At 48.2% G+C, this 20,000-nt stretch overlaps 4 protein-coding genes across 5 annotated transcripts in view; 2 read left to right on the forward strand and 2 right to left on the reverse strand.

Moving 5' to 3' along the window:
- LOC125954403 (uncharacterized) overlaps nt 1-3,517 on the forward strand; it is a 23,003-nt gene extending 19,486 nt beyond the window's left edge. For both annotated transcript variants that reach the window (XM_049684667.1, XM_049684668.1), the window contains exons 10-12: nt 1-1,860; nt 1,945-2,204; nt 2,290-3,517. The exon at nt 1-1,860 is cut by the window's left edge and continues 510 nt beyond it. In XM_049684667.1, the coding sequence (XP_049540624.1) occupies nt 1-1,860; nt 1,945-2,204; nt 2,290-2,531 (2,362 nt within the window). In that variant the 3' untranslated portion in view covers nt 2,532-3,517. The remainder of the gene's footprint in view (nt 1,861-1,944; nt 2,205-2,289) is intronic.
- A 2,049-nt stretch (nt 3,518-5,566) lies between these two features.
- On the reverse strand, nt 5,567-10,358 carry LOC125954441 (TAR DNA-binding protein 43-like). The gene is made up of 2 exons (XM_049684795.1): nt 7,319-10,358; nt 5,567-6,787 (listed from the first exon to the last, which is right to left on the reverse strand). The coding sequence occupies exon 1, from the start codon at nt 9,459-9,461 to the stop codon at nt 7,632-7,634; it is 1,830 nt and encodes a 609-aa protein (XP_049540752.1). The 5' UTR covers nt 9,462-10,358; the 3' UTR covers nt 5,567-6,787; nt 7,319-7,631.
- A 261-nt stretch (nt 10,359-10,619) lies between these two features.
- Nucleotides 10,620-11,936, forward strand: LOC125954517 (PRA1 family protein 3). Its single transcript, XM_049684907.1, has 3 exons — nt 10,620-10,754; nt 10,904-11,426; nt 11,511-11,936. The coding sequence occupies exons 2-3, from the start codon at nt 10,988-10,990 to the stop codon at nt 11,645-11,647; spliced, it is 576 nt and encodes a 191-aa protein (XP_049540864.1). The 5' UTR covers nt 10,620-10,754; nt 10,904-10,987; the 3' UTR covers nt 11,648-11,936.
- A 71-nt stretch (nt 11,937-12,007) lies between these two features.
- On the reverse strand, nt 12,008-13,830 carry LOC125954472 (NSFL1 cofactor p47). The gene is made up of 3 exons (XM_049684843.1): nt 13,579-13,830; nt 13,357-13,502; nt 12,008-13,272 (listed from the first exon to the last, which is right to left on the reverse strand). The coding sequence occupies exons 1-3, from the start codon at nt 13,687-13,689 to the stop codon at nt 12,336-12,338; spliced, it is 1,194 nt and encodes a 397-aa protein (XP_049540800.1). The 5' UTR covers nt 13,690-13,830; the 3' UTR covers nt 12,008-12,335.
- Nucleotides 13,831-20,000: the final 6,170 nt, after the last annotated feature.

Consider the following 20,000-nt stretch of genomic DNA (forward strand, 5'->3'; position numbering starts at 1 on the left):
GATCGACATGAAGATCAACAACGAGGAGCGTGCCTTCTCGAGTACGCTCAGCTATGAGATTGCCCGTCGCTATGGTGATGCAGGACTGCCCGATGGGCGCTCCATTAACATCAACCTCACTGGATCGGCTGGTCAGAGCTTCGGGGCATTCCTGGTGAAGGGAGTCAAGATGACGCTTGATGGCGATGCGAACGATTACGTCGGCAAGAGTTTGTCGGGTGGTACGATCGTAATCCGACCACCGGCTGGCACAACCTTCGAATCGCACCTGAACGTGATCGTTGGCAACGTATGCCTGTACGGAGCCACTTCCGGTCGTGCGTACTTCCGCGGTATCGCTGCTGAGCGCTTCTGTGTGCGCAACTCGGGTGTGACGGCCGTGGTCGAGGGTGTCGGTGATCATGGTTGCGAATACATGACGGGCGGAATGGTTCTGATTCTCGGACTGACGGGACGTAACTTTGCGGCCGGTATGTCGGGTGGCATTGCCTACGTGCTAGATGTCGATGGCACGTTCCGTTCGAAGGTGAACCCCGGTATGGTGGAACTGCTCGGACTGGAGCTCGACGAGGATCGTCAGACGGTGAAGGATCTGCTGCAGGAGTTTGTCGTCGAAACGGGCTCGGAGGTGGCGAAGGAGCTGCTCTCAAAGTGGCCCGAACCATGCCAACAGTTCGTCAAGGTGTTCCCGTACGAGTACCAGAAGGCACTGAAGGCGCTGAAAGAAAAGAGCGTTGTGAAGGCGGCTGTCCCGGCGACCAACGGTCACCAGAAAGAACCGCAGCTGAAGGACATCGAAGAGTCGATCCAGGATGCGGCACTTGCTAAGAAGAAGCTCGATCAGGTATTGGACAAAACCCGGGGCTTCATCAAGTACAAGCGCGAGACAACCGTCTACCGCAACGCAGCCGAGCGGCAGAAGGACTGGAAGGAAGTGTTCAATTTCCCGCACGTTCGCCAGAACCTGAAGGTTCAGGCGGCCCGCTGCATGGAGTGTGGCGTACCGTTCTGCCAATCGAACTCGCACGGCTGCCCGCTCGGCAACATCATTCCGAAGTGGAACGATCTCGTGTTCCACGGTAACTGGCAGGAAGCGATCAATCAGCTGCTGCAGACAAACAACTTCCCCGAGTTCACCGGACGCGTTTGTCCGGCACCGTGCGAGGGTGCGTGTGTGCTCGGTATCTCCGAGCCGGCCGTCACGATCAAGAATATTGAATGTGCCATCATCGATCATGCGTTCGAGCAGGGCTGGATCAAACCACAGGTACCGTCGGTGCGCAGCGGTAAGCGTGTCGCCATCGTCGGCTCGGGACCGGCCGGTTTGGCTGCAGCTCAACAGCTCAACAAGGCCGGCCATCTAGTGACGGTGTTCGAGCGAAACGATCGCCCCGGTGGCCTGCTACAGTACGGCATTCCGACGATGAAGCTCTCCAAGGAGGTGGTCCAGCGACGTCTCGATCTCATGGTGGCTGAAGGTATCGAGTTCCGCTGCAACGTGCACATCGGCAAGGACGTGCAGGGATCGCAGCTGGAGAAGGAGTACGATGCGGTGCTCTTCACAACCGGTGCCACCTGGCCCCGGGATCTGAACTTGCCCAATCGTGACCTGAAGGGCATCCATTTCGCCATGGAGTTCCTGGAGGCGAGCCAGAAGAAGCTGCTTGGTTCACGGCCTGATTGGATCTCGGCCGAGGGTAAGGATGTGATCGTTATTGGTGGAGGTGATACCGGGTGCGATTGCATTGCCACATCGCTGCGCCAGGGTGCCAAAACGATCACGACCTTCGAGATTCTGCCCGTTCCTGCTGAGAAGCGTGCCCAGGATAACCCGTGGCCCCAATGGCCACGTATCTTCCGGTAAGTCTTACATCTCGGTCGGGATGCATTTGGAATTGAGAATAGCGTGCTAACAGCACAGTTGTATCTTGCTTCATTTCACAGTGTCGATTATGGCCACGAGGAGGTGCGCGTCAAGTGGGGTAAGGATCCGCGCCAGTATTCCACGACGACGAAAGAGTTCGTCAGCGATGGCAACGGGCACATCAAGGGCGTCAACACGGTCGAGGTCGAGTGGACCAAGACACCCACCGGTCAGTGGAGCATGAAGGAAGTGGCCGGCTCGGAGAAGTACTATCCGGCCGATTTGATTCTGCTGGCGATGGGTTTCCTTGGCCCGGAGAAGCTTGCCCCAACCGAGATGAGTAAGTTCTGCTTTTCCTGTTGGAGGCTGCTGGCGCACAATACATTTTCTTCATGCTCTCCTTTTCGCTCTCGTACGCTTCACAGATCTGGAGCTGGATGGTAGAGGCAACATCAAGACGAGCGTCGGAATGTACGGTACCGCCAATCCTAAGGTATTCGCTGCCGGTGACTGTCGCCGCGGCCAGTCGCTGGTGGTGTGGGCCATCTCCGAGGGACGCCAGGCAGCCCGGCAGATGGACACGTACCTGATGGGCAAACCGAGCGCACTGCCCGGTCCGGGCGGTGTCATCGATACCACGCGATCACCGATCGCGGTAAAAGCATAATCATCGCGAATGCTAATCGGATTTCCACCCACACCTACAAATCCAACCCAATGATAGCGCGCATGGCTCAGACTAAGGACCGACCGATTGTTTATCGACTTTTCCCGGAAAAAATGCAGCAACAGATGTTACCTATGGGGCGTGACTTTTGAATCTCTTCTCCACCAACAAAGGCGCACAATTCGACGATGCTGCTGTAGGGTGATGGTGATTGGAGCTTGGCTCCAGTATTCAGCACAATAGAAAGGAGGAGACGCAGAAGCGACAGGAGGTGCATACCGTTCTGTGAAAAAAACATTCTAGAAAGTCTAGCAGAACCCGTAAGGAGCAAGGAGGTTGAGCTAGGTAGTACAACCGTGGCGTAGCCAATAACGCTTACAATAGACGGCCATATTCGTGTTCGCGCACGTAGGCAGGCGTTTCGTAGATTCGTTCGCGTTCCTTGGTCGAGTTAACGCGCAGAGTGACCATCTAATGGTCCTGTTTGCCCTTGGCTTGCCTTGCAGGCTAAAGGGTGTCGGAGATCGAGACGGGTTTACACGGACACTTTCGTTAGCTTCTAGGTATCAGTAATGGATGTAATTTATTTTAAATCACCCCCTCTTACCCCACACTCCCACCTCCTTGTTCAGGCATTTCTCATTAGTCATCACACAATCGCCATCGGCCGAATCTGTTGCTAGTTCTCTTACTTCGGTCTCAATCGCGTGTGATTATGATTTGTGGTAGTTGTAGGGCGCGACTTGGACACGTCAGCATCGGAGCTCGTGTATGGGCACCGCGCTATGATACGGCACGTGCCAAGGTGTCCAACAAAATATTCATTCAATCTGTGTTATGAAGTTCGTTGATTCGCGGTTACAAAAAAAATGAAAATAACATGTTTTTGTACGGTTATCTGTGTAGGTTATAGTTTTACTTTTTCTTTGTTACAAACCATTTAATTTCTTCCAAGAAGGAAATGGAAATATATTATTTCTCATGTTTTTCTTTTTTTGGTCCATTTGCTCCTCTCTCGAGAAAGAGAGACGTTTTGTTTCAATTTTAACCCATTTCAAAATTCTACTGCACTTGTGGTATTTTGTAAAAAGGCGTGATGCTGCACGTGCACCGACCGTACGAATGAGGACCCTATCCGGAAAGCAGTTCTGTGTGCATTATCCAGCGAAATGACTAGATCACGTTGGCTATGCTACGACTGTTGTGTGTGGTAACTATGCAGCATATTTTCAATCGTAGAAACACAGGTGGAAAGTTGCACAATCATATGTAAATCTTCAACAGAGAAGACGCTACGGTTTAAAGAAGTCAGTCACAGTGTTCTGAAGAGTGTCACAACTACACCAACACTTCATCTACAGAATTCATTCGGATATTTTCGCAAATCTCAAAACTATTGGGGGTAAGAGATGAAACCAATTTCTATTTCGAATTTCTAAACCTACACAATACCTCAAAACACACGTCTGTCAATATCCTGGATTAACTCCATTACTCTAATCTCCTGATTGCTCGAGACATTGATTGTAGTTGAAGTCAATTAGATGATTTTACAGAGAACGGAAGGAGGGTTTCACATCACTAAGTGAACTGGGGACTGAGTCAGCCCGGCGAAGGCGTCGAAAGTATCTTCCACAAATGACGAATACTTGAAGAGAAGTGTGCAAAACAGCTCACGCAATACTCGTCTCTTCGGCAAAAGGTCTTCGCAGGACGCATCCAAAGGATGCATAGAAAGGAGGAATGCGTGCCAGAAGGCGTCTCGATCCCGTGTTATGACAATAATTAGTGTGCATACCAAGAGCACAACATGGCAGGGCCGTTGGTGACTGATCGTATAGAAGATAATCTGATAAGGAGTATAAATATAATATACAAGCAACCCGAGAGACAAAGGACATACGCGACTGTCTGTGGAATAGAGCAGTTCTGCTGGAATGCCACCCAACCAAATGTGTATGATTATCGAAACGTATCCCCCATATCTCGTGACTCAACGCACTTTCAAGTGAACACGCAATGTGTCTATTTACACAATCAGAAAACTTTACGAAAATGCTACCATATTAGTACGGCTTTCGCTGTTAGTTTAAACGATGTCAACATTAGAAGCAGACAAACGGAAAATGTGAACCGAATCCTTCCGAAGGGCAAAATGTTACTATATTAAAGTTATAACTGGCGTGAACCATAATTCGAAACACTTACTAAACAGCTGAACAGACAGGAACAAACACACATCATTGTAAACCCCCACCCGGGAAAGCATTAATTGTTGATCGTTGTTACTTATGGCGGTGGTCCAGTTTTACATCCGCATAGTGCATTGCGATTCTAAAGAAAAGCATGGAATGATGTGTAAGCCTATATATAAATACCCTATGCATGCAACTATTAATGCCACATAATCCATAAAAACCCAGAGTCGTCGCCGACTAAATACTCTTCTGAATGTTTGAATTGGACTGGTGTAAGAATTCAGCATCCATGTAAAACTGCTGCTTATTCTGAGGCTTCTTCTGTGAAAGCAGAAAGTATTTCTGCTGCTGGCCACAAAGCCTGCTTCTGAAGCACGGAACATGTGGCCTATTGCAAAGTTAAATCATTTGCAATCATCAGAACAACGTGGAGGAATACCACAAGATATGATAATTATATATACACACGAAATTGTTCAACATTGGTATATGCTTCAAGCAAAAGCAACGCGCAGATTCTCTGTGAGATCGAGTTTCAGATTAATATAGTACCGCATATACATACCCCTACATGCCTATACACACCAACAGAAGTTGCAAAAATATTCAAAAATGATTTTACCTGTGCCGCTTCTTGGGACTATGTATGAATCACCCATTCGTCTCCCCAAAATGGTTCAATAAATGTAGAAGTTGAAACAGTTGTCTTTCGCGAGATTGTTTTTCATCCTCTGCAAGGAGTGTTTAACTTGGTTTCCCCTGGCAACACGGAGCATGTCACATGCATGTCATGTCACACGTGGAGAGACGGTGGTCGTTGTTCAGTATTTCTTTCGTCAGCTAAATAAAAAAGCGAGGTCCAATCATTTAGTTTTAATATTTTTAATGCTTTTTTTACTCCAGTTTTCATGCCATCTGCTATTGTTGTTGTCTCGATCTTGCTCAACATACATTGCGCGCACTTTTCGTCTCGTCACGATTTCACCTTAGATAGTTAGATTACGAACATCTCATCAGCCTCTCGATCAAACGCACACTCTTTTTCTCGTTCAATCGTCTCGAAACTCGTGCATTCTATTTCTATACTGCTGATGCGGCGCTCTGCTGCTGATGTTGAACGGGGGAAACCAAAGCAACCACGCGGGTGATTTTGTTCCTGCTTTTTCTTCTTGTTTTCTCTCTATCTCTCTTTTGTCACACAATCAATACACACACACACACACACACACACAACACGCAAACACGCACACACACAAACACACGTTCATAATGCTATTGTTATATTTTTTGCTTATTTTTTAGTATTTTCCGTTGTGTTTTTAAACAAGCACAAGAATCGAAGAGCGTAAGAGAAACGCAATCGCGATTTTTATTCCCTATGTTCTAGATTTTTTTTCAAATCGTCGTCGTCGCCGTTCATTCGCACACACGCACACACACACGCACATATCCAAAGAGATACACACAAACAAACACGCAAAGTAGTCTTTAGTCTACCGCCGGGCTACTACGATTGCTACTACTACTACCTAATAGTAACCGCTACACATACGGGAGGAGCGAGCATCATCCAACCTATTACCATCCATTCTCAGCACCCGCAGGCATCCATCCGTCATAATCGTTAGATTAGAGAAGGTAGAGTAGAAAGGATTCCGTCACGCGAAAACGCAACAAATCAGAGTTGTCTCGTGATGGTAACGATGATGATGATGATGGTAGTGGTGGTGGTGGGGGTAGTGGTGTTGGTCGTAGCGATGGCGGTGTGGCCAGTTCCTTTCTTCGGGCTCATCATGTTACGGTGTGGAGCAGCAGCAGTGCAGAACAACCAGATCCAAGATCCATCATTCCGCGAGAAGCCGCAGCAACGCGAATAGGGGAGGGTTGAGGGAGGTTTGCTTTTGGTTCACATCAACATGCAGGCCGCCTGTGGAGTTGTTGTTGTTGTTGTTCTTCTTCTTCTTCTGCTTTGAGCTTGCGGTACGATAAGGATTGTCCCGTTTCAGTAAGGACCCTCCTCATACTCGCACACACGCACACAGCTTCGGCTTCGTCCATCTAGAGAGTAAGAATAGAGTGAAGAGAAAAAAAATAGGAGAAAATCATCAGTATCAGTAGCCCGGTCACCAGCAGGATGGTGTTTATTGAAGGCGTTTAGAGGGTGTGCTGCTCCCGTGTAGTCAGGAGCAGGAGTCAATCAATCGTACACAATCGCTGCTGTAATAAGGGACAGTCAAGCATTCCAAGTCGGGGGCCATAACGGGAGAAGAAGAAGAAGAAGTAGTAATGATAGTAGTAGTAGTAGTGGTGGTGGTAATAGTTGTTTGAAAAACGGGGCAGCGGAAAATAAGAAGAATAACATGAAGAATTAAGAGAAGAGTTGAACTAAAATTAAAACTAATTTCTCTCCTCCAGTGACAATTGTTGGGGGCTCGGTTCTGTTCTGTCTATTTTCTGTTGTTCGGTTCGGTGTTCGGTGGGGGGTGGGAGAAGACACTCGCAATCACTCAACTACACACGCGCACTCTTAAACACACGCACTCACACAAGCACACAAGCACACACGCACACACGCAAACACACACACACCTGGTTTTCGGCCGGAGAGTGTAGGTGCCGACGGGGGTGGGCCGGGATTCGCGTAAAAGAGGCTCGATCGATCGACTTCCTGGGCCGTGCTCTCGCTACTACTGCCACCGGTGCTCCGACGACGACTAGGACGACGACGACGGTGGGGTGATAGAGGACGACGACTGCTCTGGTCGCCCGCGGTACCGGTGATGGTGGTGGACAAGGGTGGAGAAGGGATAGGGGTAGGGGTAAGAGTAGTAGCAGCAGTAACAACAGTAGTAGTAGAAGTAGAAGCGGTAGTAGTAGTAATAGTAGTAGAAGGGATTGAATCTCATTGACGGTTTGGTTCGACCCGGCCATTTCCACCGCTTCCACCATCACCAGCACCACTGACAACCGAGGGACCACCACCGGGAGCCCCCGGTACCCCGTTGCCTCCGTTTCCATTCCATGACAGATACTCGGGACCCGGACCACCGGGACCCGGCACGCCGGGACCGGGACCGGGGCCAGCACCACCCGGTGGTCCGGGAGGTACACCACCACCGGCCACAGCCGGTCCTACTGGACCGCCTCCCGGATGACCACCCGGTCCCGGATGGCCACCCGGTCCGCCTGGTCCAGCGACGCCACCACCGTGCGCGGTGGCCGCCGAATTCTGCATCTGGTTCCCGATCAGGCTCCACTGGCTGAGGGCGGCCGCTATGATGGCCGGGTTGATGGGCATCTGATTGAGGTTCATGTTGCCGACTGCCGCTCCCGGTCCACCGTGCGGTCCGGGACCGGGTCCACCGCTACCACTCAGGTGATTACCCATGCCACCGCCATGGTGACCACCACCGCCCGATCCACCACCACCCTGCCCATTCGGACCGTTCGAATTGAGCCCGAGGGCCTGCAGGTTTGGCATCGAGTCGATGTTGCTGTTATTCTGCCGGTTCTGCGTGGTGTACTCGTTGTAGTTCCACACTGGCCGCTGATTGCCACTACCACCGCCGCCGCCGCCACCGCCGCCCGCCACCTGTGGCATATTGTTGTACCCCCCCGGGCCCGGGCCCGGGCCACCACCACCGTGATGGTGATGGTGATGATAGCTATTGTTCGGATGATGGCCACCCGGATGACCATGAGCATGACCATGGCCATGGCCATGGCCATGCGGACCACCACAGTACTCGTTTCCCTCACCACCAACGACACCAACACCTCCGCGACTACCAACCCCACCAACGTGCTCACCTCCACCGCTGCCGTAGCCCGAGGACGAGGGACCATTGCCACTACCACCGCCTACGCCTCCTGCTCCCATCTGATTCTTGCCCCGGTACCGGCCGTGCTCGGGCCGGGGCGACGCCGTCGACACGTACACCGAGGTGCTCTTGATCAGGTGATCCTCGCCGCACAGGCTCTGGGCCACGTGCGGATCCATGAACGTGACGAACGCGAACGCACGGAACGGCTTCGGGATGAACACGTCCGCGACCTCGCCGTACTTGCTGAAGTAGCCCCGGATGTCGTCCGCATTGATGTCCTCCGTCAGCCGGCCGAGAAAGATCTTGCTCGGCATCTGATGCTGCATCTGATCCTTGCTGCTCGGCACCTTCACGTCGCACCACCGGCTATCGATTAGGTGGCGCTTCGACAGCACCTTCATCTGGCACTCGAACCGGGCGAACCGGATGAACCCGTAGCCCTTCGATTGGCCCGTGTTGGCGTCCTTCTTCAGCTGCACCACCAGCAGCTCGCCGAAGCTCTCGAAGTACTCGCGCAGCCGCTCCTCGGTCGTCTTCCACGGCAGTCCCAGCACGATCAGATCGGTCGTCGTGCGGTTCCGGCTCTCGATGCGCTTGGTTTTGGGTGTCGAGTTCTCGAGCCGATCGTCGCTCTTGCGCTTGTTCTCCTTGGGAAACACGCAGATGTACACGTGGTTGCCCCAGCCGGAATCGGGCGAGAACGGGTGTAGCTTGCCATCGTTCAGCCGAACTCCGCGGATAACCTTGTTCTCCGGATTGCGATACTTGAGTCCACAGGCCCCATAGAACTGGGCCTGCAGTGTCGACAGGAGCAGCGTACCGTCCTCTTCCAGCGGGATCTCGACCGCTTCATCGCCTTCCTCCTCCGCTACCATCACCGTGCCGGTTGGATCCATCTCGTGTTTCATCTAGCTACCCGATGCTGCTGCTGCTGCTCCTTGGTGGTGGTTTTATATTTCCACCTGAAAACGGTCTCGCGATCGAAGGAGGCGCCGGGCAAAACAAACTTTCCACCACTTCGACGGTTTCGTTTTCTTCCTCTTTCCGCCGGTATCTCGTGTTATCCTTGTTGCTGTTGCTGTCGTTGTTGACGACGGCCTCTTGTTGGTGCTTGGAGGTCGTCCTCTTACTTTTCTGGCGAAGGCCGGTGGCGGCGGCGGCGGCGGCGGCGGCAGCGGCGGTGATTAAGCGACGTTCAGAACGTGCATCAAATAATTTTCGGTGTGCTTTGCTCTGGTTTGGTGGAAGAAGGAAGGCGGCGCGTGCACACGAGATTCACACCATACGCCTCACACACACACACACAGCAGCACACACCACTCGCTCTTGCTCTTTTCCTCGCACGCGTTCACTCGCTCTTGCTCTTTTCCTTGCACGCGTTCACTCGCTCGCTCGCTCGCTCGCACGCTCGTACGTTCGCTCGCTCGCTCGCTCACTCGTCCTTTCGTTCTATCTTTCGTTCGTTCGTTCGTTCTCTCACTCTTGCACACTTGCGGCTGGCTCGCTGGTTTCGATCGGCCCTTCTCTGTTCCCCTCGCACATCCGAGGGGTCCGATTTTTTTCGGTCACGTAGTACTCACGCGATTATGCCTGCCGCTGCAAAAATGGAAAAAAGTTCGCCACCTTTTCACGCACGCACCACTCTCGCACACACGAAACTCATTCACACATTCGTCGGCCACATCTTCGCGGGCGGCTAGCAACGCTTTTCGGCACGCTTTTTCGCTGCTGGCTTCTTACTTTTCACGGGATAACGACGACGCCTTTTCCTCCTGCGACCGAGGACCGAGGAAAAATCCCCGCACACCACGATGATGATAGCCGTCGCGGCCTCCTGCGACACGCACACATGCGCACCGCGGCGAAAATCGGCGAGTTTATACCACCTGGTTGAGGGGAATATTGACAAATTTTCCTATTTCCCACTCACACTTCATGGAAATGGAACCAATAAAGTGGGTGAAAATGTTTTCTAAAATGTTTTACACATTTCAGATAATGCTGCAAGTGCACCTGAAAGGCGTACTCCCGCTGGAAGAAGGCGCGAACATTTCGCCCGTTGGGGATGAGGTTAAAACATTCTCGCCCGCCCCAAAAACAACTCCTCCTCCTCCTCCTCCTCCTCCATCACCCATGAAATCCCGGTCATCACCAGAAAGAAGAAGGTTTTCGATTTTTACTCGCAATTTTAAGCTCCCACGGTAAGCCATCCCCGTCCGGTGGATATTTTTAGCCAGAACTAACTTTCATCCGCACAAACCTCTCGGTGCATCATCATCGTGCGTGCGCTAAGTGGTTGCAATTTTCTCATTTTTTTCTCTCTGTCCACATCACATCTTCAATTACACAGAACGTTCTGGCTTGGAGCTGCTGAACGGCCAGGTGACTCACAACCAAAGTCCTACTCCGCTGCATCACCGTCGTCGTCATCATCATGACCTCAACCAACGCAAACACGGGCGCGCTGGACAACCTGCATCTGGCGCCGCTTCGATCGTTGAGCGACTTTCTCATGGAATCGGCCCGCTTTCAGTTGCCCAACTTCCAGGACTGGGAGAAGTGGGGCAATCGGGTGGTCAGCAATCTACTGTACTACCAAACCAACTACTTCCTGATGAGCGCGGCCGTCTTTCTGCTCGTTGGTTTGCTTCATCCCATGAAGGTTCTGCTCGGACTAACGGTCATCGTTGCTCTGGTGTACGTGTTTGTGCGGTTCTTTGCTCAGGATGCTCGCCGTTCCGTGGGTGCCGATCCGAACCAGCTACCGAACAAGTGGGCCATCCTTGCGGGAACACTGGGCGGGGGTTATTTCGTCCTGTATCTCTTCGATTCCGTGCTGATTGTGGCATTCGCTGTACTGCTTCCGTTTGTTTGTAAGTGCACATCTAGCCGCGGAGATACACGGCAGGACTTATCGGACAGGTACTTAGGTTTCAATCTCCCTCCTTACTCCACAGTGACCTTCGTCCATGCATCGCTGCGACTGCGTAACATCAAGAACAAGATTACGAATGCTGTGGAGATCGTTGGTGTGAAGCAGTCACCGATGGGCCAATTCCTGGAGGCGATGGGCATGATGCCAACGGCTTTTTAAACGATGGGACGGTCGTAACTGCGGCACGCTCCTGCTAGACGCCGGAGGCTTCTTTATTTTCTTACGTGGCTACAACGGTCAACTGCACGAGCGGAGCTACTCAAAGGATGGTACAAACAAACCCGACCGAGCCTACTTCGATGCCCTCTGGTCCATGTTTTGAAGGATTCGTTGTTACTGCGTTTTGTGATTAAGCATTTCGAGGAGAGAAAAGTTTTAAATTTTAGCAAAGAGTGCCACGCGACACAAAGAGAATGAATATGCCGTGATAAATTAAGCGTGTCCCCCATCCCCCCAGTCTGTGTGATGCTGCTAGTCAATGGCCGAAGATAACACTTTCTTTCATTCAATCAAGTAATAAATTAAACATTAAAATCAACAGAAATGTACCGAAATCAAAGGATGAGAGTTTTTGAACAGTTACAGGATATGCTTAATCGACGATAGTAGCTCTATATCTTGCTTATTTCGATTATGATCATTGCATGTATTTCATGAAGCCACAAAACCGGCACCCGGCGCTCTCGCATCTCTCCACGGCCCCTTCGCGTAATGTCGAGGAAAAGTGGGGCTCGCCACCATCATTGGGGATCACAATCTAAGCTTCCCAATTTTAATGATGACCGAAAACGAATCGTGAAAACTAACATCACACATCGCGATCACCACACCGTCTGCCCTGTCCATCCTATTTCAGTCGCTGCATGATGGCAGCATTCAGTAGGCCGGCATCCTTTATTGTTTGAGCGTCATCGGTCAGTTCCTTACTCGGGAACGTGGTCAGCAGCGTAAAGCCTTGTGCCGCGTACTGGGGCCGAGCGGTGGTAATGAACGTGCGTACATCGTTGATTGTGTGCGTCTGGTTGAACCGAGCCGAGAGGCGGCTTCCATCAGCCAATCGAATCTGCAGCCCCGTCGTGGGCTGGCTGCTATCCACCGCCAGTTGGTCGGTCGCACGTTTTTCGTTTTCCGCATTATTGCCACCAGCGGCAGTGCTGCTGCTACTGCCACTGCTGCTGGTACTTGCAGTGCTGCCTGAGGTCATCGGTGGGACGGGACTTCCCAACGTTTGGCCAGAACCACCGAAAGCCTTAAAGGGTGCGCTGCGCTTAACGTACTCCTCATGTCGATTATCCTTCAAATCAACGCGTATCATCGTGGGACCCTTGGAGCGCAGCTCTTCCGGAATCTCGCCCCGAGTGATGGATTCGAAAAATTCCTTATTAGCCGGATCTTCGTAGCGACGCAACTCGCCGTCGTTGATGACGAAACCCTGGCGCCAGAGCGTGAGCGTTACTATCTCATGCTGATGCTCGGACCGTGAGGCACGGGAGCTACGCGACGGAATCTCCTGGTGATCGTCTTCCGTCTGGCCGAGCCGATAGCCCGTACCGGCGTACAGCGATGAGCTGGAACCGCCACTTTCCTCCGACATGTCCATCGTCTCTAGGTGGCCCTGCTGTGCGGAGCGGAATATTTCCGACACGTAATCCTTGATCGGATTTTTACGCGGTGGTCCCAGCACCTGCTGTCCCGAACGTTCCGATCCACCGGCATAGAACGCCTGCCCCTGCTCTTCCTCATCCTCCGACGAAGAAGAATTCAACGTCCGCAGTGTGGCAATGCTGGAAGAAAAGATCACGCGGAACACGTCATTGTAATGGCTATGGTAACCCATGTGGGTATATTATGTGGAAATCGCGCCTTACTTTGATTGTGATTTTGGTAGCTTCTTTGTCTTTGCCTTCGGTTCTGCTCGCGAAAACTGAATCGATCCCGCGTCGGCTGGCGGATTCTCCTCGTCCGATATGTCGGCCTCTTCGATTTCGCCCTCATAAAAGTTCGACAACGCTGCCTGGAAACGCCAATAAACACAACAACGGTGGGGTAGATATGAACGCAAGATAACGATTGCGCTGTTTTCCAATTACCTGCAACTCCCCGTTAGCGGCATCCAAGTAAAATTTGGCCCGCTCCTCGGATGCGCCGGTAATCTGTGAAAACTGTTTCAGCTGATCGCTGTTTCCTCCACCGCTGGACATTATGATCGCTTCTTGTTCTTGAGGTTGTTCAACGAGTCAGAACTTTGTAGAAACACGTAATTAAAACACGATTTTCCAGAAGTTTTTACGCTTTTCCGAGTTCCACAAAATCACCAGTCATCGAAAACAACAAGGGTGTGGTCCACTTTATGCTTGGATTTTTGTTAAAAAGTTTGCTTTTGTGGTGCAAAATTTTCATATTTTATCGGCCATCACTGTAATACTTGTGATCGTCGTTTATATCACTGCGGCTTTAGGAGTAGAAAAATCTGGGGTCCGTTTCTCGTTATTTTCGGCGTCTGGATCCGTTGTGAGTCGAATAATTGCCAATTCCAAGCATTCCGACTCGCTTTTTTGGTATTTTCCGCTTTTTGTGGTATTGATTAATCATCCTCAAGTGGTCGGCGTTTTTTCCCGGCCGGGAAAAGGCAAAACCGCGAGCTTTTTTTCTGAGGGTGCTGTCCATTTTTCAATTTGAATTTGACCAAAAACTCCCATCGTGCCTTAACCGCTGTTTCTGTTGAATTCAGCCTCACCGCGTCCTGTAGCAACCCATCTTACCAGGCGTGATAGGGATAATTGCTGCTATCACACCAACTGCCACGTGATTCTGAATCGCGCGGTTCTTGCCATGCCCAGCACATGTACGCTTCTCGTAGACGTACGAAGTATACGCTTCTCTGAGCTGTTGAGCGCCCCACTCCTGTGCATCATGCCCAAGTCTTCTACGATGCTTTGCCTTTTAGGCTCGACGGCGGAGCCCTGCCAAAGCGGTCCTAACACCGAGCAATTAGAACTATCTATCAATCTTTCCCGTCCGTTCCATTTACCAGAAGAATTCACAAAATAACTCCCATTCTTATTTTTCGGATTTCTCGTGGCATTCGCATGGCTTGGTTTCGAAGAGCACATTCTGCTAATAGACTGGACAATTTTTCCGAAAAGCGAGCTGGACCAAAGCAGAATATTCATAGTCTATATCCGCTTACAACCTAGGTTTTCAAATTGGTAGCATATTCACTGTTATTTATCCATTAACATCACCATTACCACTGAAATAAGATTTGAGGTCTCGAGGTCTCGACGCATGAACCGCTATCGACTATGTCTCCTCTACTCATCGAGGGATTAGTGTATTTTAGTCTGTAGTCTACGGATGATTGTTGTTTACCATTCGAGACGAGTTTAGAGTTAATTTTGTCTACGTACAACGGAAATTAAAAAGAAATCAGCTGGACTGCAGGAAACACGTGCGTTTTCCCACTCTCTTCTGATGATTCCCAGCCTAATAATATTAGCTGATCAAATCCAGCTATGATAAACAACTTGCTATTTGTGGAGGTGTCTATCTGCCACGAGCAGTTGGTCTATGAGCTTTGGAATGAATAGTCAATCATTACGGAGTGCTCGCAGAAGATCGATGTTAAAATCTTTCCTGATTCTAGTATGGTGAGTCAATTGTGTTATTCTCTTCGTGGTCTGATAGTGCGTGTCGTATTTTAGCTTGGTACTGCTGCAATCCAAGCCGTCGTGGTTGTTTCAGTTCGAATGTAGGGACCAGCAATGCTATCTATCTAACTGGGATCCTCACAAAGAAGGCTCGTTCGTACTGGATCACATACCGGAGGAATATGAATACATATGTTTGAGGAACATGCGCGCCACCCACGTGGATAGTGATATTTTCAAAAAGTTCGTGTGCCGAGGACACAAGAATGAGAGTAGAACCGTTATAGAAATTGAGAAGTCATCGATGCGTAGCATCACTTTTAAGGATAAAAGTATGCTTTCGGTTGTTTTGCTTAAGCGTACTCTATTGCGATCGATAGTTTTCGGAATTGATTATAACATAAGGAGACTTAAGGTTGTATACAGTCGCCTTCAGCAGCTACCCCCAACACTGAGTAATCTAAAATCCCTAGTTCATCTGGAAATTACGAATGCACTGATACAATCGGTCAATCTAAATACGATCGGGCGTTTACCGAAGCTTGAGCTGCTAAACTTGAGCAAAAACAGGATACATTCTTTATACTACAGCACTGATATAGAGTTGTTTCCATGCCTTGCATACTTCTACATGCAAAACAATCAGTTACGAAGCATAAACTTCAATTTGTTTAATACAATGACGTCTCTTATCAACATCGATCTGAAGAATAACAGTATGACTTCGGTTTCGGGTGCATTAGTCTCGAACTCAGTGATTTCGGTGGAGCTGTCGAACAATCAATTAACCTCTATGGACTGTTGCGCGTGGAGATTACCGCGTCTGTTTCGTTTCGACGTTGCCAGCAATAAGCTCGAAGCGTTGCCCCGTTGCGCCGAAGAAACCCTTACTAATGCATCGCTCGTTATACTCCCTAAAAATCGGCTTCATCTGGATGAAATGAAGAAGTTTCGCTCATTTATGCAACTAGAAATTCTAGATTTATCCCAAAACATTTTGTCGTATGTTACGCTTTCTAATGAAACGCTTCCACCGAGGCTTCACATGTTAAATCTGTCCAAAAATCGTCTTCAAAGTATCGCGATTCCGTACACTCCCAACGGTACACGACTAACGATTGATGCAAGCAACAATTGCATAAAAAAATTTGAGCTTGATGATGTGTCTAGAGATCTCTACCAACTGCTGATGTTCGGTAATCCTGTAGACTGCACTATTTTATATGATGATTATTCAGATTTTGACGGAAACGGATCGAATATCAATTGTATTCATACTAAGGCCAGTTGTTAGTTGATCACGTGAACAAAAGTGAAAAATATAAAAATGAAATAACAAGCAGGCAGATGGATTTCGTGGAATTTATAAGAGAGATATTTTGTATTGATACCGACGGTGAAAAAACTATAAAAGGATAAATAGATTTTCAACATTCGAACAATAACTATCTATGTAGCTTCCTTCTTACAAGCTAGTGCCATAACTTAGTAGCATGTTCTTGGCGATTTATCCATTAACATCAACAAAAACCGTCTGAAATTGTATTGCCAAATATATCGATCATGTACTTTTACGCATAACATATTGAGTGATGGGTGTATTCGGGACTAATCTATAGGTGATTGTTGTACACCATTCGAGCCGAGTTTGTAACTATTTTTTTCTGCGTATAGAGATATTAAAAATACATCAGATGGATTTTGGCTCATATGACCCTTTAGAGGCTGTTCGCAGTTAGTCAATGAGCTTCGGAATGGAAAGTCACTTAAAAAAAGGTGCTCACAGAAGAGCAATATTGAAACCATTCATTGTTCTAGTATGGTGAGTCAAATGTGCGTGATTCTCTTCGTGGTCTAAAAGTTGCTTGTTGAAATTTAGCTCCATTCTACTGCAATCGTCACCGTCGGTATTGCTGCAGTTCGAATGTAATAAGGACTGGCAATGCGTACTATCTAACTGGGATCCTCGGAAGGAAGGCACGTTCGTACTGGATCACATACCTAATGACTTTAATTACATATTTTTAAGAAACATGCGCGCCACCCACGTGGATAGTGATCTTTTCGAAAAATTTGAAGCCAATAGACTTATAAATGCGAGTAAAATCGGTATGGAAATTGAGAAGTCATCGATTCGTAGCATCACTTTTAATGATAAAAGCCGTTTTTCTGTAATTATTCTGAAACATACTTTACTTCGTTCGGTAGTTTTCGGAGTTGACTGTAATCTGACCGAATTTAAGGCTGTTCACAGTCGTCTTCAGCAGCTACCTCCAACTCTGAGTAATCTTAAGTCGCTCATATATCTGGAAATTACGCATGCGCAAATACAATCAGTCAATCTAAACACGATCGGAAGTTTACCGAAGCTTGAGCTGCTAAACTTGAGCAAAAACAGGATACATTCTTTGTACTACACTGCTGATATAGAGTTGTTTCCATGCCTTGCATACTTCTACATGCAAAACAATCAGCTACGAAGCATAGACTTTAATATGTTTAACACAATGACCGTGCTTACTGAGATCAATCTGAAGGACAACAGTTTGACTGCCGTTACGGGTGTGTTTATCTCGAACTCATTGATATCGATGGAGCTTGCGAACAATCAATTAACCTCAATGGACTGTTGCGCGTGGAGATTACCGCGTCTGCACGGTTTCGACGTTGCCAGCAATAAGCTCGAAGCGTTGCCCCGCTGTCTTCAGCAAACCCTTACTAATGCATCGCAGGTTATACTCCCCAACAATCGGCTCCATCTGGATGAGATGAAGAAGTTTCGCTCATTTATGCAACTAGAAATTCTAGATTTATCTCGAAACATGCTGTCCCATGTTACGCTTTCTAAGGAAACGCTTCCACCGAGGCTTCACATGTTAAATCTGTCCAAAAATCGTCTTCAAAGTATCGCGATTCCGTACACTCCCAACGGTACACGACTATCGATTGATGCAAGCAACAATTGCATAAAAAAATTTGACCTTGATGATGTGTCTAGAGATCTCTACCAACTGCTGATGTTCGGTAATCCTGTAGACTGCACTATTTTATATGATGTAAATTCAGATTTTGATGGAAACAGATCGAATATGAATTGTATTCATACTAAGGCCAGTTGTTAGTTGATCACGTGAACAAAATCTAAAAATACAAAAATGAAAAGAGGCAGAGAAATGGATTGTTTGAAACCAGGAAGACATTTTAAATGAGAATAAAACGAAATTTATGAGAAAGATGTACACCTTATGTACGAGCCGATAGTCGGGGGTTTGAAAAGAAAAAGATGGTCTTCGGAATTTGAATATTCATTCGAAATGCAGCTTCCTGCTTACATGCTAGAGCCATAGATTGGTAGCATGTTCTTTGCGATTTATCCATTAACATCAACAACCAATAGGATTGCCAAATATATCTATCATGTCATTTTACGCATAACATATTGAGAGATAAGTGTTTCTGAGACTACTCGATATATGATCGTTGTATACCATTCGAGCCGAGTTTGTAATTATTTTTTTCTGCGTATAGAGATATTAAAAATACATCAGATGGATTTTGGCTCATATGACCCTTTAGAGGCTGTTCGCAGTTAGTCAATGAGCTTCGGAATGGAAAGTCACTTAAAAAAAGGTGCTCACAGAAGAGCAATATTGAAACCATTCATTGTTCTAGTATGGTGAGTCAAATGTGCGGGATTCTCTTCGTGGTCTGATAGTTGTATGTTGAATTATAGCTTGCTACTACAGCAATCCCAACCGGCGTGGCTATTTCAGTTCGAATGTAGGGACCAGCAATGCTTTCTGTCTAACTGGGATCCTCGCAAGGAAGGCACGTTCGTACTAGATCACATACCGGAGAAGTATGACTTCATCACGTTAAGGAACATGCGCGCTACCCACGTGGATAGTGGTCTTTTCGAAAACTTCGAACGTCGAAGACCCATGAATGCGACCATTAGTATGGATATTGAAAGGTCGTCGATGCGTAGCATCACTTTTAAGGATAAAAGTCGTATTTCTATAATTATGCTGAGGGATACACTACTCCGAACGATAGTTTTCGGAGTTGACTGTAATATGACCGAATTTAAGGCTGTCCACAGTCGTCTTCAGCAACTACCGCCAACACTGAGTAATCTAAAGTCGCTCCTTGAACTGGACATTTCGCATGCACTAATACAATCAGTCAATCTAAATACGATTGGACGTTTACCGAAGCTTAAATTGATGAACTTGAGCAAAAACAGGATACATTCCTTGTACTACAGCACTGATATGAAACTATTCCCATGCCTTACAACCTTCCAAATGCAGAACAATCTGCTTCGAGGCATAAACTTTAATTTGTTTAACACAATGACGTCTCTTACTGAGATCGATCTGAAGAACAACAGTATGACTTCGGTTTCGGGTGCATTAGTCTCGAACTCAGTGATGTCGGTGGAGCTGTCGAACAATCAATTAACCTCTATGGACTGTTGTGCGTGGAGATTACCGCGTCTGTTTCGTTTCGACGTTGTCAGCAATAAGCTCGAAGCGTTGCCCCGTTGCGCCGAAGAAACCCTTGCTAATGCAACGCTCATTATACTCCCCAACAATCGGCTTCATCTCGATGAGATGAAGAAGTTTCGCTCATTTATGCAACTAGAAATTCTAGATTTATCCCGAAACATGCTGTCCCATGTTACGCTTTCTAATGAAACGCTTCCACAGAATTTGAACACATTGAATCTGTCCAAAAATCGTCTTCAAAGTATCGCGATTCCGTACACTCCTAACGGACAATTTTCAGTTGATGCAACTTACAATTGCATAAAGAGTTTCGAGATGGAAAAAATATCTAAAGATCTCTACCAACTTATG

This window comes from Anopheles darlingi, chromosome 3 (assembly GCF_943734745.1).
Source record: "Anopheles darlingi chromosome 3, idAnoDarlMG_H_01, whole genome shotgun sequence".
Classification (NCBI taxonomy): domain Eukaryota; kingdom Metazoa; phylum Arthropoda; class Insecta; order Diptera; family Culicidae; genus Anopheles; species Anopheles darlingi.

Bases quoted from the DNA above. Each gene is read 5' to 3' on its own strand.
- LOC125954441 (XM_049684795.1), bottom strand. From the start codon at position 9,461: ATGAAACACGAGATGGATCCAACCGGCACGGTGATGGTAGCGGAGGAG.
- LOC125954517 (XM_049684907.1), top strand. From the start codon at position 10,988: ATGACCTCAACCAACGCAAACACGGGCGCGCTGGACAACCTGCATCTG. The intron at 11,427-11,510 runs GTAAGTGCACAT...CTTACTCCACAG, and splicing joins TGTACTGCTTCCGTTTGTTT to TGACCTTCGTCCATGCATCG.
- LOC125954472 (XM_049684843.1), bottom strand. From the start codon at position 13,689: ATGTCCAGCGGTGGAGGAAACAGCGATCAGCTGAAACAGTTTTCACAG. The intron at 13,503-13,578 runs GTAATTGGAAAA...TGGCGTTTCCAG, and splicing joins CCGCTAACGGGGAGTTGCAG to GCAGCGTTGTCGAACTTTTA. The intron at 13,273-13,356 runs GTAAGGCGCGAT...CTTTTCTTCCAG, and splicing joins CTACCAAAATCACAATCAAA to CATTGCCACACTGCGGACGT.